Below are 17,734 nucleotides of genomic sequence, written 5' to 3'. Positions count from 1 at the left end.
GGGGCTAAATGTGGCTTTTGTTAGCAAGCAAACATCAAATGAATGATCGACGCCTCAAGAAGAAATAACATCCGAATTTTTGTAGAAAGATGTCTAGAATGGAAGATCACGACCCAAAGGAGCGTTTCTCCCGTTTCACAATAACTACTACTGACATCTGAAGCCGCGGATTAGCTTTTCTGGGGATTACGATCAACGGCTCAGAACGTGTTAGTGCGCGGATGTCAAGGCAAGAAAAGCCACTATCGACATGCCAAGACTAATAAACTGCTACTAGTTCGACGCATGTTGGTTCAGCTCAACGGACCCGACTTCCGGATCAGAAAAAAGAAACAAAGACGTGAAAAGGAGTGGATAAGAGGCATTGCCCACGCTCTGCTCTGTTTCTCCCTTTCCACATTCCTGTCGTTTTCATTCTCTCGCTTCTGTCGTTCCTTGAAACCCTGTCGCTCGCTTGTTATCATGGTTTCCACTCGACTTCTAGCCACCACCCTGGCCCTGCTCGCTGCCAGCGGTGTCAGTGCTGGGCCATGCCGCCCTTCCACCACCTCCACGCTGTCGACGGTTGTCTCTGAGACCAGCTCTGCCAGCGAGACGTCCACTGTGTCTGTGTCTGAGACTGAGACCGCTTCCTCGACCATCTCGACCGACACGTCGTTGACATCTTCCCTCACCGAGACGGTCTCGACTGATTCCTCCGTCACTGTGTCTACCACCACCACTGCCTCGGCCTCTGAGTCTTTGACCACCACCGCTTCCACTGAGACCTCGGTCTCCGAGTCCTTGACCACTACCTCTTCCACTGAGACCTCCGCCTCATCAACTGAGTCTACCACCGCATCGGCCTCCGCGACACAGCCTGCCATCCGAGAGTGTGACGATGATCAAGACTGCCAGAACCTGTTCGGAACACTCAAGCCTTCTTGCAACGCTCTTGGGTTCTGCGAGTTCCGATGCCTGTCCAACCTCATGTGCAGTGATCCTACGCCCGTCTGCAACACTGACACGGGTGTTTGCGAGGCTGGCCCTGGCCCTGAGTTGTGCTCTGTCGATTCAGACTGCACTGAAGCCGGGTCCACCTGCGTTAATGGTGTCTGCACTGTTGTTACTCCAGAATGCAACACCGACGCCGACTGTGATGGAGCTACGCCCTTCTGCGACGCTGGTACTTGCGTCGCTACCAACCCAAACGCCAATCAGTGCAATGTTGATAGCGACTGTGACTCTGGGTTGATCTGTGAATCCCGCACTTGCGTCTCCCCGCCGAACGACTGCACCACCGACGCCGACTGTGACGGAGCTACACCCTTCTGCGACGCTGGTACTTGCGTCGCTCCCAACCCAAACAACGAGTGCAGCACCGATTCCGACTGTTCCCCTGGGCAGTACTGTATTGACCTCCTTTGCGTCGATATCCCCTAAGGCTCTGAGAGTCCCGGCTGCGTGGCTCTGTACGGGCCGCTCAGGCCCTACTGCAGAGTCGGCTTCTGCTTCGAGAATTAGTCTTGGCTGATTACTGATGCTGGCTGACGGAGCTCTCCCTTTCTATGAGGCGAGCACTTGCGATTGCCAAGATGTTGGCGAGGATACCTTGCGCTTGCTCGCTGTGTGGGCTACATGCCAAACCATTCATGGTCCTCAGTTAAGTTGGCTTTGGTTGAAGGTGGAGGGACCGCGGATCACTTCGTAATACATTTTGTCCATAATTTCATAATCAGAAATAGAAACATATACTGATATTCAATATCGAGAGTCTGAGGTGTCGACTATTTTCCTCACCTACCGATACAGCGTACCAATGTTGAAGCATCATGTAGACCAGCTCAGTATACTTCCCTATCCTGGCTGAAGCAGCATAGGTACTTGGAAGAGACTCAAAAATCTCAAATACGAGACCACTAGATATTCCAGAAGCGAGCCGGTTATATCTCTAGCGAGGTCACTCTCTTGGAGTGTTACTTGGCGTATGGGAGGCTCAGTGCGAAAAGGGTATGCTCTCCTTAAGTTACGGAGTTTACGAGTTCGGTGTGTGCAATATCCAACTTCAACAGACGTTAATATATCTAGTTTAGGTCACGATCTTGCTCCTTCGCCAGCAATTGGATGCCATTACACCGGCATGTATTACAAATGAACCTTCTGAACAGCAGTTATGCCAAGTTAATGTAATTTCCCTGCTCAATCCAGGGAGGAGACATGTAGCAGGCCCATCAATTGACCCAGCCATGTTTGAGAGAAACCGCTTCAAATGAAATGCCCAGCTTTCCTAACTAATCAACTTTGCATACTCAAACGCCAACATGTTGGGCTTGCACACAGCACCAACTTCGGGCAAAACACCATCACGGAAGTAGGTGGCGATTGCATCCAAGGTGCAATTTGAAGCATGGTAGGTGACTCCATGCTAGTTCCTATTGTTAGCTTCAACCATCTGGAAGGGCAAAGGGGAGCTTACACCAACTCCTTCGTGCACAAGCATACGGCTTCCTTTAAATCTGGAAGAGACCTGCCAGGCATGGGTCAACGATGTCACAGGATCATATGCGCCGTTGATGATAAGAGCCGGGAAGCTAGTGTTAACGTTTCGAAGCTTGTCAGTATCAACGCCCTCCGCAGCCTGGAAGCGCCAAGCACCACAACCCAGATAATCAGCAGCGATGGCATCTCCCATAGAGCTCTCAGCGAGGTGTGCTCGGTACATAGGGTAAAGATCATTAGGATCCTGCACTCGGAAGGAAGAATCGGAACACGCAATTCCGGCGAATGCCTCAGTGCCTCGGTTCCATTCTGACGCTGGTGTCTCCTCAACGGCAAGAGCCTTCTTCCAGCGGCCGTTAAGTGCTTGGAATAGCATTGTCGCAACCTTGGGGTACCCGCCAGGACTGGACAGGCCCTCGACAATGAGCAACTTGAGCCGCGCCAGGACAGAGTTGCCTCCGGATGGGTACTCCTCCTTGGAGAGACCAGCTGGGAGATTTTTCATCTCTGTCAGCTTCTGGAAGAGGTCCTCAACTGCTTCTCGTAGATCTTCAACGGTGGTACGGCGACCAGCGTAGTTGGCAAGTCGGCAAGTCTTTGGCCCAACCTTGACACATTCGGAGAACATGTACATCAGAGACTTTTCAGCATCGCGAGGACCACCGATCCCAGTGGCTGTCAGGTATGAATCGGCAAGAGAATTGGAATCGAGCAGCAGTCGTCCGATCCGATCTGGAAACAGAGAAGCAACGACCTGACCCAGGATGGTGCCGTATGAGATACCCCAATATCTCAACTTGCCATCCTCGCCGAGGGCATCGACAATCTTCATCATGTCACGAGCCGTAAAGGCGGTGCTGATGTAGCGGCCATATTCCTGCTGGGTGGCATAGCAGGCATCGGCAATAGCTGAGAGCTCGGCCCACTTCTGGTTTTTGATATAGGACCAGAGGTCGGCTTGAGGCAATTTACTATCATCTCGACGCGTCACCTTAGCAGGGGTGTTTTGGGGGCGGCATGAGAACGGGATAGTTCGGCCAACGCCGCTTATCGCTGTCAGCGAGCTGTTTGGGGAACAGTTTGATAAACCTACCGAGGATCAAAAGAAATCGCATGGTGATGGCCGCCGATGATACTTTGATAGACGTCAGCGAGACTGTTCTTGGCTGGCTCATGATGAGTGCTTACTCGCGAAAGTCTGGCCCAAGAGTAGCAAATGTCTCAATGCCTGAAATTCCAGGACCACCGGGGTTCCACAGGACACTGCCCTTGAATGGCTCTTTGGTAGCATTGAAGCGGATCAACTGGAGCTCAACGGTCTTGTCGGATTGGGGGTTGGTATAGTCCAATGGAACCTCGAGTGTGGCGCAGTACCCACGTTCTCTCATGGCAGCCTTGATCTCGTCAGAGAGGTCTAGGTCACATGGCTTCCAGTTGAGCATGGAGGATCCCGATTCGATGAGGGACGTTAGGTGAGGCTGAGGTGATGCCAATGTGGCGACCAGGCTCGAGAGCCACAGGCCTACAAGAGCGTTTTGCGACCACATCTTGACCCAGTCGAGAATCAACAGATAATACTGCAAAGCTGAGCCTACAAAAGAAAAACCCGGTGGCATTCCCGCCGTTATGTACTCCAATAACTCCCGCTGTGCTTGTGTGACAATGTCAGCATTCAGCGGAGATGGCACCAGCGTGTCAGATATTTGTAGGGAGAAGCGCCATACAATTTCTGTACCAAAGATACGAGCCATTGATCGCGCTCGATAGTCGGCTGTATGTCTCAGCCATTACGTGCCGCGTCATTTCTCCGCTACAGACTGTTGGTCAGACCGTTCAGTTCACGTAAGGGACTGCCTATTGAGACCCAATAAAGGAATAGAAGGAATCTCCCAATGTAACACGGGAGCAAGGAACCAATGCACAAGCCGTGTCTGGGAAATGAAGGGCGCGAAAAAGCACTTTAAGGAGCATGTGCCGGTAAGGCTGAATGTTGAGGATGGCGTTGAATGCTCCACCAGTGAAAGGACTCTGATTAGGCGGAATGTGGGGGAGGTGGAGGATGCTAAATTTAGCACCATTCTCGGGAGCTATCAATCTCCTACCCTAGACCACCGAAGATTTGTGCCTGATTTTGCCCACTTGTCTGCCGTTCCTCGCAAAAGGTTGCCTGCTTTCTGCATAGTGACGAGTGGGGAACAATATTTCGACAATAGTTCGCATCCCTATGCAGAAGCTTGATGTCTAACTCAAAGCTCTGTGATTAGTCCACCGGTCTTCGTTCGTGAGGAGTTCTAGCTAGGTTCGAGAGAAAGAAGGCAAGGATCTTATTCCACGACCAGTATATTGAGCAAACTCTCAATTAAAGCTGTCCGGGAAACATATCGGAGATCTGGTAGAATACACCTTGAAATATCTATAACACAAGTATTTTGCTCGTTAAGAACCCATCCGTTGCCGTTTTCCTTGCTGTCCTTCCTGGGAAATAGTACAGTAACAGCCCGTCACAGAAATGGCTCCATGGCTAGATAGTGCCCTAGCAGGGAAAGGAGCACAGGAGTGATCGGTGCACAAGCAAGAAGTGAAGGTCTTCCAAATGCCACCACCGTCCGACCCTTCGCTGCTGGGCACAAAAATGCAGAATGTTCCAGAACACTTCACCGAGCCCCCTAACCCCCCAAGCCTGCCCCCCTTCCTCGCCAAGCACCACCGATACAACTCCATGGGTAGCCTAGTGGCGAGGAGAGCAATTTAACCGACCATTAGAAGAATTCTGGGAAGCTTCTATTTCACAGTGCCAGACTTCGATCATTGTGTTACCCTTGACCCGAGATGAGCACAAACACGTCAAACACGTGGCTATCAAACTGATCGACACAAGGATCGCAGGCGATGGCCTCTGACAAGGAAGCGAAGTCATAATCGCGATCTATATCTATGAGAAAAGAAGTGAAGATGGACAGTAATCCTCATGTCCTTGATACGCTTAAGAATGTGGGATAGTTGTCGGTCCGAGATGCAAATAATGAGCTCAGTCAGGGTGAGGGTCTGAAGGATCAGAGGATCTGATCCTCCCTAGATTTGGTTGACTTGTGGCCCGCTAGCCCGAGCGTGAGAGAGAGACGAGAACCGTGAGCTTCCATACACGTGGAAACTATAGGTAGTCACCAGTTGTCTTTCATCAAAACGTTGACCAAAAGTCCTCTATATTACATCCTTGCGACGTGACCAGTAGCGTCATGGTGACGTATCTTGCGTGGTTGCTATGCGACAAAGAAAAAGGTGTACATGTCAAGTGTCTAAAAAATGTGCTATCTACTGTTGCAAGCCAAAAAAGAGAAAAACACCACTCCGTAATCTCATGGGTATCGCTGGAGTCTTCCGTCTATCATCGAACACCTGCTTGCACCAGTTGATCCTCCACTGCTGGGTTATTAAGGAACTTGGGAATAGAGTCCTGGATGCTTGTTAGTAATGGTTCGTGTATTAGATGTAAGGGAAAAACTTACGCTGGCCATCAGCTTGAAGACGGCGTTTTGAGCGCTCTCCAAAAGGGACGTCACCTCCTTCAACATGTCGGCTTGTGTGGAATCCTGGGCTTGCGCCTTGGTCATCCTGTCGGACAGACTTAGGCGAAGCTGATGGTTGATGTTGACCTCGCGTGGTGAGCCAGGTGCGACGAAGGTGTTGAAGATGATGTGCGACTGCGAGAGAAGCTCGTTGGCGTTTTCATCTGCCGCCTTGTCTCCCTTTTTGACACCCTCCAATGTCGTCTTGGACTCTTCGATAAACTCGTCGGCTTGCTCGTAGAAAGCTAGCGTCTCTTCACAGTACGTTGATCGGAGATTCTCGCGGAAAAGAAGGCGGAGGGTAGGATCTTGGAGAATCTTTTCCAGCTTGAGGCGGTTGCTTTCCGTGACACCACCCTTTGACGTTGACGAGTCCGTCTTGCCTTGGGATGAGCATCGACTTGAGGAGCTGTTCTCGATCAAGTCTTGACCACGTTGCGAGAGGGTGTAGACGGCGAGATGTGTTGGTTGGAACAGCTTGCAGGCCACATACTGGTTCATGTAGGCCATGTCCGTAGCAACCGACTCGATGAGGTTGTAGTGCACAAAATGCGACGCCATGTTTATAGCCTCCTTCAAGTCCGCACATGTCGCCTTGTCTCGTAGCCAGTCGGAAATCTGTTGACCCGTGCAAGTGTCGTGGTATGTGCGACCGCCGATCTTGCGCTCATGCGTCAACCTGATGCCCGTTGCGGATTCCTGCCTTGCCAGCGCCAGAGGTCCCTTCTTCCCCCGTCCATCGATGCCCATCATTCGGCAGAAGACGACTTCGGTGGTGGCGCGGTCGACGTGTGGCTTGTCCGTTTTCACATCTCTCTCCAGGTAGAGGAGGGGTCCAGTGATCAGGCTCCTTAGATCGAACAGCTGATCGTGGTTGATGCCATTCTTTTGGCAGAACCAGTCAAATATCGTAGTTCCCTTGGACGTTGGCTTCCACACTCCTCCTCGATGCGCAAAGATCTGGTCCGGCTTCCCATCCGCTGCCTCGATAAAGCGGGCGTCGACAAATCGCTGACATAGAGACCGTGCCGTATCCTTGCTCATGGAGAATGTGGTGGTGGAGGTGGAGGTGACGCTGCATGACGGGTTGTCGGGATCGGGCATGCGATTCGACTGTGTGAGCTTGAGGTTGCCGAGGTTGCGGATGGCATCTTCGGAGAGGAATGTGTGTTCGAACTTGACGAAGCGGACGCGATGGGGCTCGAGGGGGAGGAGGCTGACGATGAGGGCGGAGAAGAGGTCTTTGAGGTCCTGTTTGGTGTTAGTAGTCAACGCAATGTGTAGATATGTGAGTACGTACCCTGGAATGCGGTTGATCATCATCCGATGTGCGCAGCAGACGGGATGATGTCTGGGTGATGGTGTTCTTGGTCAAGTTCATGATGACTGTGTGGAGAAGTGCCGTTTCCAAGAGTGTGCCAAGGGGCGTGACTGGGCGTCAGTAGGCTGCCGTGGATTTAATACAGACATTTGCTTTTTTGCATCGGCAGAGCAGAGCAGGCCACTCGATGATAAAAGGAAACGGCAGGGTCTTGTCTACAAGGGCTCATTACTCGTGCGCCATCTGCACCTTGCCCATTCGAGCTCGTCGAAATCATCTCGAACCCCGGACCAGCAGGCTTCATGGGTAAATGGCTCAGATAGGGGGGGAGGGGCCGCTTCAAGATAGGGCTCTGCTAACGCAGGAAAGCGGGGGGCCACATGGTCGGCGGCTGACCAGGAGCATGGCTAGGTCTTGATGCGGTTTAGCAGGCTCTAGCGAAACACGTGGGCAATTTGTTCCATAAGCCCGAGGAAGAATCTATTGCGAGCTTGACGTCAGGCATCACGCGGCAGGCTCACGTGGAAAATGAGATCCGTGAGATGAGAGAAGAGGAGTCTTGGATCTCAACTTCAGGGGTAGATTTCTCACTCTTTCAAAGGCCTTCCATCGAGTAACACAATTGCCTGACCGTCCCTCCCGTCTTCCAGAGCCCATCAGGCCAAACAAAGTTCAAGGGTCGAGTGATCTGACTGGTCCGGCTCCAGTGATCGACACGGGTGGTGCGGCTCCGCGCTCCACCGGAACATGATTATGCGGCTCCGCGAACGAAAGAAATTGTACAAAGAGAACCGCTGTAATCTCGTCAAGCATGCATCGAGGGGGAGGGCGCACAATGCAGCTTCAATGATGTGATTCCTAATGCAAATGGCCATGATCAAAGCAAAAAAAAGCCCATCACGCTACCGCACCCCCACCCTGAGCGACGACTTCCCTTGGCAGGCCTACGACTGATGATAGACGCCTATCAGGGTATTTCCCAGGGTCCGCCGGATAGCGACCGAGTCACACACTGCCCCCGCCAAGAAATGATCAGTCAGATACAGAACTCTGACAGGGTTAGAACCAACAACGGAACCACCCATCGCCGTCTTTTCGACTCCCAAGCAACATCCGGAGATGGTGATGATTCAAGCATCTCTAAAACGACCTTTCGCCCGAAGACTGGCTTCATTGTAAACCTTAAGACTTATCATTCATGCGCCGTCAGGACTGAAACCAGCGCCTTTGCTACACACTTTCTATCGGTGCGAGATCAGTTGGTCCAAGCTGCCTCACCCTGGGGACCCTGGTCGACGGCTCCTGACCGGACCAATCAGACGCGAGGAACACCCTAGTGCCAGGAGAGGAGACACGAAAGCGCGGGTTGGGAAAAACACGCCGCCGCGACGGGGGCTTGGCTCTCCCACCATGGTCGTTCCGGTGTTTCCTTGGACCGCTAGACCGGGGGACCGTCTCTGCCGTAGTTGAGACTATTCTTGGTCTCCAAGGCTAACGCTACTAGTAATTGCAACTGATGAATCGCCGTGATAAGATAGACGAGGTCGGTAACTGAACCCCTTAGTTTATTTCGACGGTAATATTGACATCCACTTTCAAGAGCTCTAAATGGCTAACATCGGCCCTATTCTCGTCAAAGAACATCATTCTGAATACGGTAGCTAAGAGTCCTTTTTCAGGCTCCGAAATAAGCTCGTATGGTTAAAGGATTACATCCCCACGCTCAAGCTTTGCTTGGGTTGGCCGTTGGCAGTGCAATACCGCCCCCTTGGGTCTTCTTCTGGTATCTTCTGTTTATTGAAACCTTATAATGCTTTTAGTTGCGGTGCCGTTTCGACAAAGTCCCTGATTGCGGCTTACGATGGCAGCGGTTCCGATGTGGTCAATCCGATAAAGTTGGGGGGCATTTCTGCGGGAAGTCCTCCGCAATGCCGCCGCCTACCGGGTCTCTGGCCAAGGGTATCACCAAAATCAGCGACTAGGAATTTGAGCCGCCCACGTGGATGCCATGTTGCCTCCTTGTTCTCGGACCCGAGCCGTTTGGTTCTTGTTTGTCAAGCTCCCGCAGGGTAGAGGATCGTTTGTTGTGACTATTACTTCCTTGATCACCAACAACGAACCCCTGATGACACTGCGGGCCTAGCTCCGTATCTCTGGTTTGGACCGAAAAGATCACTAAGGATTCCTTGGCGTTATCGAGATAAGAGCTTGAGGAGGAATGCATGTAGAGATTCAGACAGACTCATCAAAGACAGTATTTGGCTGATGAAGCCATTTCAAGTTGAACATCCATGTTCTCCAAGGTCCCACCGAAGATACGTGTGGAACAGTACGGAGTAGCGAGGAGCACATCACACCGCCCCTCAATCTCATCCGCGTCGATCCTGTCAGGGGGCACAATGTGGGGGTCTTCAGTTATCGCATCCGCAGATTTGTCTCGTGTCATACGCAGGTCAGGTGGTACATGTACAGAGAACTTGACACAAGCCTGAATTCTTGTTGGTTCCTAGCTAGTTGTTAGTTAGAGTCTCAGAGTCAGGCCTGTTTTCTGGTTGGGCCTCAAATAGCTTGGGCACCTGATAGGATCTATCAAAGGCCCAAGCCCTTGATCTGACAGCTACCTAGCTTGAACCCTCCCAGATGTCAAGCCAGGTGGATTCAAGAACAACAGAAGGGATCATCGTCTTCTAGATTACCTGTCAATGAAAGAAATTACCATATGGCAAGCTCCGGATCTTGACAGCGTCTAGTGCAAGATCAACCACGTGCGTCCACGTGCTCCTGAAGATATTCACCCACCGGTTTTGCTAGCTCGACATAGTTTCTGATCGCCAATACGGGGCAGTGTCGATCCCAATCCTCGAAGTGCTAGGCAAGTGGACCTCATAGTTAGTTAGTCGTATCCCTGCTACAAGCGAACACGTAATTTCTCTTTCAGTCTACCAATTTAATAACAAAGGACAATTCTCGGGGTTGGTTCGGGTCCCAGCTTGTCGGGAATGAAGAGAGGCTTGAGTCAATCCTGCACCAGAGCAAAGAAACTCTTCGGGAAAGGCGCCAGCCCAAAGAGCCTCTTCCAATATTTGCGGGCGCCCAACTACGGCCATGATTCGTGTCTTGGCCGCACTCATCCGCCCCCCCGCGTGCGTGGCGTTACCACTGCCGCTACCGTTCGGTAAGTCCGTGAGCCCGTTACATCCAAGCTTGACGCCTCCAAAGCCCTCTCGTGAGTTTCTATTGCACCTTCGGATTCACCTATGATGCCGGAATGTTAATTGTCAAATGTGGCTCATTTTGGGCTTCTTTTTGCGGGGTGGGCTTTCCTTGAGTCGTTCACTAAAACCTTGCTATAAGTGAAATTCAATCTAATACTAATCTCTAAGTGAACTCTTTGTTCTCTGCAATATCAACATCCGCTTTAAACCCTCGTACATTGCCAATATTAGACCGACAGCCAGAAAAACCCGCAAAAGACACATCTCAAGCCTCCGATATCAACTCACCAGTCGCCAGAAGCCTGTCCCCGGGCTTGAAATTTGCTTGGGGGGGCCGTTGCCAGTTCAAGACTTCCTTGCCTTGTTCTAGCATCCTCCGTCTCTCAACACTCCACAGCACTTTTAGTTGCGTCACTGGTCCAGTTGAGTAGTTGATGACGACTTCAGATGGCGGTGGTTCCGGCGTGTTTGGCCAGTCAATAAAGTTGAGGGCATCTTTGTAGCAAGTAACCCGCCTGCCTTGCCGCCGCCTGTCGGACCATTGAGCAAGAGTCCCGCGAAAGCCGGAGACTGGGTGATCGAGTCGCACATCTGGATGTAGTATCCACTCCCTGTTCTCGATATCTGAGAAGTTTTGCTCTTGATGCTCAACCTCGCGTAGCGTAATGTCACGAGTGATGATCTCGTACATTGTGAATATGAGTCCTTTGATGTCGTTCCGGTCCTCATCGTATCCCACCTCACCGATTCGGACTGAAAAGTTAAAGTCAAATATCATTATGGAATCCGTGCTGGCATCGATGAGGAGATTCCGAGGAGTGACGTCCTGGTGGGCAATGCCAAGATTCAGGTTGAGCTCGTCGATCACAGAAATCAACTGATGAAGCCATTTCAGCTTAAAGACGCGTGTCTTATTCTCTTCGAGAGTTCCACCCGAGATGTGCTTGGTGGTGAACCCAACGCACCGTCCTTGGATCTCGTCCACGACGATTTTGTCAAAGGGCACAATGTGCGGGTGATTCGGCAATCGCATCCAGAGATTCATCTCATGCCACACATAAGAGAGGCGCTGGTGTATAAAATAATACTTGAATACAAGCTGTGCTCCGGTAAGGTTCTGAACAATGGCATGAGTCTCTGGGCAGGGCTTACCCTGTTGTTGGGCTCCAAGGGGCTTAAGCATCTGACGAGATCTACTAGAGGTCCAAGTCTATCAAGTTCCTCTAGTTCTGACCTTGGGATGGCCTCGATGCCATCCGGATGTTGTGTTAGTTCTAAGGAGGGGTAAAAAGGGCAAAAAGTATTGTCGTCCTCTCGGTCATTTGATGTTGAAACCAAGTCACCCCCCGGCGAAACCCGGATCTCGAAGACGTCTAGCGCAATATTATCCACGTGTTTCCGCAGATGCTCGATCGCCGGTTCTGCGGATTCAAGCTCCTCGTCCATGGTGACCGATATGAGGCGGCGTTGATCCCAGTCCATGACGTGCCAGGTACTTGGGCCTCCAGGGTATATACTCCCACTGAGAGCAAAGAACCTCTCTTCTGGCTTGAGCATGATGATAGAAGGGAAATTTCGCAAGATCTGGTTCAAGTAAGAGGTTATTGGGAATGAACAAAGTTTGGGTCAAGGCTGTATAAATAATGAAATGAGAGGACAGAGTTTTGGGCTGTGAACGAGGAATGCGCAAGTGGGTCCATGGGCGCCTAACTATAGGCCCGGATTCGCCCTGAGAAACTGGGGGCGTTCCATTCTGTTCGCGCTCAGCTGAGGGGAGAAGTGGCGGAAGGGATTCTGGCCAAAGCTATCATCACATATGGAATGCATGCACCTTCTGAAATATATATAGAGCGACATGTATTTTACTGTCTTACCGTAAAAGGCTTCTTTTGCATCGGCATGTGCTCTGGTGGAAGGTTAAGGAGTAAGATGTCATGCCTTCGTGGTTGTCAGCAGGCTGGTCAGTCTGGGTGCGCCAAAGTCTGCCAACAGTAAAAGCCCCCTATATGGCTCCTAAGGCTCCGTGAAATGAAGCACTGCGAAAATGAGCCTTTGAGACTGTTCTTGGAGTTTCGAAAGAGTTATAGGGGGAAGTTTGAACCGCCAGAATGTAGCTCTAGCCCAGTCAAATTCACGGTGGGCTTCTTTGCTCATGGTAGCCGTTGACTATGATACGCCGCACTGTTGACTGGCGTGTCCTTGTGGTGGTTTGAACGTCGAAGCAACACTAATTAAAGGCCTGTATAAGAAACTTCAAAAATCTACAAATGTAAAAAGAACTTTATTCTAGTAGATTACTTGAAAGTCACATCACCACAATGCCTGTAAATGCACGATCATCATCTGCATAAATTACCATCTTCTTTCCCGTCTCGATGTCGCAAGAATAAATTCTTCCACCCAAGTCAGTCACGAAAATGCGGTTGTTCTTGACATCGAGCTTCAACCCAATCGTCTCATTGAAGTTCTTTGTGAGCACTTGTGGTTTGATCGACGATGTCGTGTCCATAGGAGCAGGAAGTCCTGTGTCATCAAGGGGAGCCATGAACAAGGCGTTGCCGGATGGAATCTCTCCTCGGTCGGTCCAGTACAGTTTACTGCCAGCTTCGTCGATTTCCAAGTCGATAGGCTCTGGCAGTCCGTCCATGATGCAGGCAACATTCCCTGGGTTGTCCATCTCGGCACAGAAGATACGACCTTTGCCTCCCTTGGAGGGGCCTTTCTGTGTCCAGTAGAATTTGCCGCGCGAGGGGGAGACTGCAATTCCCACACACCAGTCCAGCACATCGGCTCGCTTGCCCTCCCCCGAACAAGACTTTGCGTTATCCACTAGGGTTTCCAAAGCTGAGCCATCGTAGTTGCAGCGGTAGACTGCACAACCCTCGCGATCTGAGAAGTAGAGTTTCTTGTTTTGCTTGTCACAACAGAGCTGCTTGGGTGTGTTGATAGCACCTGGGGCAATGAGCGTGCGGATGTCGGTTCCGTCCTTGTTCGCAGAGTAAACTGCTCCATCTTGGACGCCTGGCTTGCCCATGGTGGTCCAGAAGATACGTCTAGTCGAATCATCGACATCAATGCCGTCTGGCAAAGACTGCCCTGAGAGGATCGTCTTGACGTTTTGACCATCAGTGTCGAGTTGGAGGATTGCTCCTGATGCCGTGCTGGGCTCTGCTGCAGATAGCCCGACGTCCAGGACAAGCAAAGTCGAGCCAGGTAAAGTCGCACCATTGTGAGCTTCCGCCTTGATCTTGGGCGAGTATAAGCCTCCTTTGGGTGACTTGGAACCAAGCTTGTCATGATCGAGATAGGTGCTCTTGAGATAGTCGACAGTCTTCGAGCTCAAGCCACGTTCTGCGATATAATGATTTTCAATGAACGCCACAGTGTCCAGGCCAACATCTACGCAATCCAAGGTTAGCTTTCAACAACGCGGATCCGACAAGAGAAATGACCAAGACTTACCATCCATAAGCTTGCACGGGGCTGTGTCTCCAGTGAATAGCTCACCCCAGATGCTGTCGATCTCCTCGGGAACAGACACGCCGTCGGACAGGATGGTCAAAATCTCACGCTTGATGGCTGCCCAGAGTCTGTTGAAGATGAAGCCTGTGCTCTCTTTCCTGGCGACGTATGGTGAGGCCGCAGTCTCCCTGAGCCTTGCTGACAAGAATGGGAAAATGGCTTCGTCGGTAAGTCCATCCGTCATAAGCTCCACAACCATGCAGGCGGGAGGCATGTAATAGTGCATGTTAAGGATGCGTCGCTTTGTCGGCTCGGAGACTTTGGAAATCATCTCGGATGACTTGTATGAGGACGAGTTGGTGCAAAGAATGCAATCTTGCGGGGCCATGGTGTCCAGCGTTGCAAAGGTGGCAGTCTTGAGTTCGATTTTCTCGGGTATAGCTTCGATAACAAGCCAGGCATTCTCAAGGGCAGGTTCTAGGTTCTCGAATACCCGGACGGTCCCCTTGCTTGCCGAGGTTCGTTGCAGGTATGTGTCGAGCTCTTGATCGACGTACTGCCAACATTGCGATCGCTGCTCGTCACTCGGGTCTCGAACGTTGACGTTGTATCCGGCAGATGCCCAGGTGCATGCTGAAGAGGTATGAGTTAGACCTTTTCCAAGTCACTCATTCACGGAGCTTATCAAGTTACCAATACGACGCCCAAGGACACCCGCCCCGAGGATGGCTACGGGACGGGTTTCGAAATTCTTTGGTGGCTGCCACGACATGTCGAAGTAATGATGGAGTAGGATATTGGAGATGATTGAAGTATGTTTAACCAATTGGGATTGTAAGTGAGTTGGCAGAATGGACACAAGGCGCTGGGCCTCTTCATATACATGTGTAATGCGCTTGTGACGCTATTGCCATTATCAGCCCCATACATTTTGAATCAATTTGTTCCTCGGATTTACCGGAGCCTGAAAGAGCTCGATTCTACGCGATCCAACGCTTGTTAGAATTAATCAAGGCGTTTCTTCGTCTGCCGTTCATTCCGCGGTAGCTTGCTGTGGACCCGAACCACATACCGCGGTAAGGCGGGACCTGGTTAGAGGCTCTGACGTAGGACCACGGGTGCTGAAAGGTAGCATCACCGTCCCTGATAACGACCGAGTTTTGCATTACGAGTTTGAGATTGGAAATTAATGGCCGCGGAAACACTAGGCATAATGTCGGATGCGGCTCTGCCGGAGACTTAATCGGCCATGACGTGTCCTTGTAAATGACCGCGGTGTGCGGCAAAGATTGACCAACGAGACGTCTCGCATGACCAGGCTCGTGTTTTTCGGGCCCATGAATGAGCCGATGAGAAGTAATGTGTTGCTGTTCAGATAGTTACTTATAATTCTCTAGGGGAGTGGGTGACAGTTTACAGCGCCAACAGGTGCGGATGTGCATTTTACTGGTTTCTTCCCATACCTAAGAGATTGAATAGATCAAGTCTCGGGTCTTTAAAACTGCGCTCGATGACTCTACCTTACGGCGTCGTTGATTATGACCATAAAAAGTCTAAGTAAATTCATGCATAGACGTGGCACTCTCCAACATGTTAATCCCAAGTGTGCTGCGGCACCACCTTGCTGTATTCGTGTCATCAAATTAATAACTGATCAACATTGCGGGAACATGACCTTGTATCAAAGACTAACGAAAGCAGTGACTACCGACCAAGTTTTGGAACAGTTTGTTCGGAATCACCTATGGATTTGTCACTGATATTTTCCGAGTAACTGATGCACCTTTAAGTAGTATGGGATAAAAAGACAACTTAAGATCTACTCCATATGCTAGGAAACAGGGTTTAACGAAAAGCAGAAAGATCTAAAAGTACTATGATACAGAAAGCAACAACCACCAGCCGACTAAAAGCAGAAGATCTGGTCCGTCATCTTTGACACCGCTCCGGGTGCCTGGAAGCCCAAAGAGACCAGGGCTTTCTTGGACGCAGCAACCATCCCAGGAGGCCCGCAAAGCATAATCTTGGTATCCGGTGCGCAGGGAGGTAGCCTCATCTTCATGACATCGGCCGTTACGTAGCCTGTGCCATAAATCCATTTCTTCGGCGCCTGGTCCAGCATGAGCCAAAGCTTAAAGTTGCTAGGATAACGGCGGGCGAAGGATTCCAGCTGCGGTCGAAGTAGGATATCTTCCTCAGACCGATTAGCAAAGATCAGTGATATCTCTGTGGTATCCTTGTCGTCCTCGCAAATGGCACGGATGAGCTGGAACATGGGGGTGATGCCTGTTCCTCCCGCGATCATTCCGATTTTGCTGCATAACCCCCGTTGGTATTGCATCGGTCCCTTGGGGCCGCGGAAGAGAACCTCATCCCCAGGCTTCAGATTCGCAAAGTAACCGCCGGTCAGCGACCCGCCGGGGTACACTTTGATGACTAGCTCTAGGACACCAACGTCGAGGTTGTTGGAAGTAGGCGTGTAAGACCTTGAAACCGAGGTGCCGTCGACAGTGGCTTTGACGGCGATGTGCTGGCCAATCGGTAGCCCCACGACGCCACGCTTTTCAGGGAGATCAAAGACAAAGCGGAAAACATTGGGTGAAAGTTTGTCTATCCGGGCCACTTTGAGACCCTTGTACGTTTTGGGGTTCAAGAAGCCCTCTGCCATGTGAGGATTTACTTGCTCCACGGCCCGGACCTGCTTCCGATGCGCCGGGAACCGGGTGAAGCCAGACTCGACGTGAGTGAACTGTGACAATTTGATACCAACCACACCGGCCACAATTGCGGACAATGTACCGGCGGCTGCAAAGCCAGTAAGGAATGGGTTGTGTGGCATGGTGGCTGGATTTGGAACCGAGAGCTTTACGAGCGCCTGTCTTCCGACTGACCCGTACACGGAGGCGCCATAGACCGATGCTCCGAGCACCACAGAGCCCAGGGCAACCTTAAGAAGCCTAAGGGAGTAGGGGATAGCAGAGGAAGTTGGCTTTCTGACGGGCTGAAGAGGCACCTGCTGAACCAGCTTGATCGACTTCTGCGGCTTGAACTTGTCGCCCTCGGCACTTTGCCCGATGAAGTATCCTTCAAGAATCTCATCTGCATCTTCGGAATGGCCGACGTCTTGGTAGGCTGCCGTTGCATCTGTGCCGGCAACGTCTATGAGGGCATCAACACCACCAGGATGGTCTCTCACATATTCGGTAACGTTGTAGACTAAAGCGCTATTAGTGGTGGTCCAATAAAGCGGGTGCTTCAATGGTAAACTTGCCCTTTCCATGCACGACTATCCAGAGATCATTCCTGGTTTTGTGTGCTGCGACTTCAGCTGCAGTGAAGGTCGGAAGGTCTGACATGGCAAACAAAAGATGAGTGAAGGTGAATTGCTCAAAATAGTTTGTTAAGCCCGGTTGCTCAGTCGGCTTCTGATTTTGCAACAGATGAAGGCTCGGCGATTGTTGAGGCTTTTATCATACTAGGCTTCAAGCAATCCTGCATGGCTACAGCCCCTTGTTGTTAGGACTATCCTCTGACTCTTGGGAAGTCATTTGCCCGAATCATCCCTGACCACCCTCCGTCATGATGTAAACTTCTGCATCGTTACCGCGGTAAGCTCCACAAATGTTTCCTCGGTGCGGCATGGTAGCCACCCTCGAGCCATCAAGTCGCTCATGGGAATGTGGTAGTCTACT

At 51.2% G+C, this 17,734-nt stretch overlaps 6 protein-coding genes across 6 annotated transcripts; 1 reads left to right on the top strand and 5 right to left on the bottom strand.

Moving 5' to 3' along the window:
* Positions 1–462: 462 nt before the first annotated feature.
* Positions 463–1,422, top strand: NECHADRAFT_88302 (uncharacterized protein; the record flags this gene model as incomplete). Its single annotated transcript, XM_003043616.1, has 1 exon — positions 463–1,422. The coding sequence occupies one exon, from the start codon at positions 463–465 to the stop codon at positions 1,420–1,422; it is 960 nt and encodes a 319-aa protein (XP_003043662.1).
* Positions 1,423–2,266: 844 nt separating this feature from the next.
* Positions 2,267–3,920, bottom strand: NECHADRAFT_98068 (uncharacterized protein; the record flags this gene model as incomplete). The annotated part of the gene is made up of 4 exons (XM_003043504.1): positions 2,267–2,404; positions 2,456–3,449; positions 3,572–3,634; positions 3,667–3,920. The coding sequence occupies 4 exons, from the start codon at positions 3,918–3,920 to the stop codon at positions 2,267–2,269; spliced, it is 1,449 nt and encodes a 482-aa protein (XP_003043550.1).
* Positions 3,921–5,863: 1,943 nt separating this feature from the next.
* NECHADRAFT_54864 (uncharacterized protein) lies at positions 5,864–7,425 on the bottom strand (the record flags this gene model as incomplete). Its single annotated transcript, XM_003043503.1, has 3 exons — positions 5,864–5,932; positions 5,985–7,295; positions 7,345–7,425. The coding sequence occupies 3 exons, from the start codon at positions 7,423–7,425 to the stop codon at positions 5,864–5,866; spliced, it is 1,461 nt and encodes a 486-aa protein (XP_003043549.1).
* Positions 7,426–10,845: 3,420 nt separating this feature from the next.
* On the bottom strand, positions 10,846–12,026 carry NECHADRAFT_54750 (uncharacterized protein; the record flags this gene model as incomplete). Its single annotated transcript, XM_003043502.1, has 2 exons — positions 10,846–11,697; positions 11,733–12,026. The coding sequence occupies 2 exons, from the start codon at positions 12,024–12,026 to the stop codon at positions 10,846–10,848; spliced, it is 1,146 nt and encodes a 381-aa protein (XP_003043548.1).
* An 859-nt stretch (positions 12,027–12,885) lies between these two features.
* Positions 12,886–14,814, bottom strand: NECHADRAFT_98065 (uncharacterized protein; the record flags this gene model as incomplete). The annotated part of the gene is made up of 3 exons (XM_003043501.1): positions 12,886–13,979; positions 14,043–14,696; positions 14,736–14,814. 3 exons carry the CDS (start codon positions 14,812–14,814, stop codon positions 12,886–12,888), a joined length of 1,827 nt encoding a protein of 608 aa, XP_003043547.1.
* Positions 14,815–15,948: 1,134 nt separating this feature from the next.
* Positions 15,949–17,398, bottom strand: NECHADRAFT_54614 (uncharacterized protein; the record flags this gene model as incomplete). The annotated part of the gene is made up of 2 exons (XM_003043500.1): positions 15,949–17,266; positions 17,310–17,398. The coding sequence occupies 2 exons, from the start codon at positions 17,396–17,398 to the stop codon at positions 15,949–15,951; spliced, it is 1,407 nt and encodes a 468-aa protein (XP_003043546.1).
* Between the last annotated feature and the right edge of the window lie 336 nt (positions 17,399–17,734).

Source organism: Fusarium vanettenii, assembly GCF_000151355.1.
Source record: "Fusarium vanettenii 77-13-4 chromosome 13 genomic scaffold NECHAsca_28_chr13_5_0, whole genome shotgun sequence".
Classification (NCBI taxonomy): Eukaryota; Fungi; Ascomycota; class Sordariomycetes; order Hypocreales; family Nectriaceae; genus Fusarium; species Fusarium vanettenii.
This window is presented reverse-complemented; position numbering and strand designations above follow the sequence as displayed.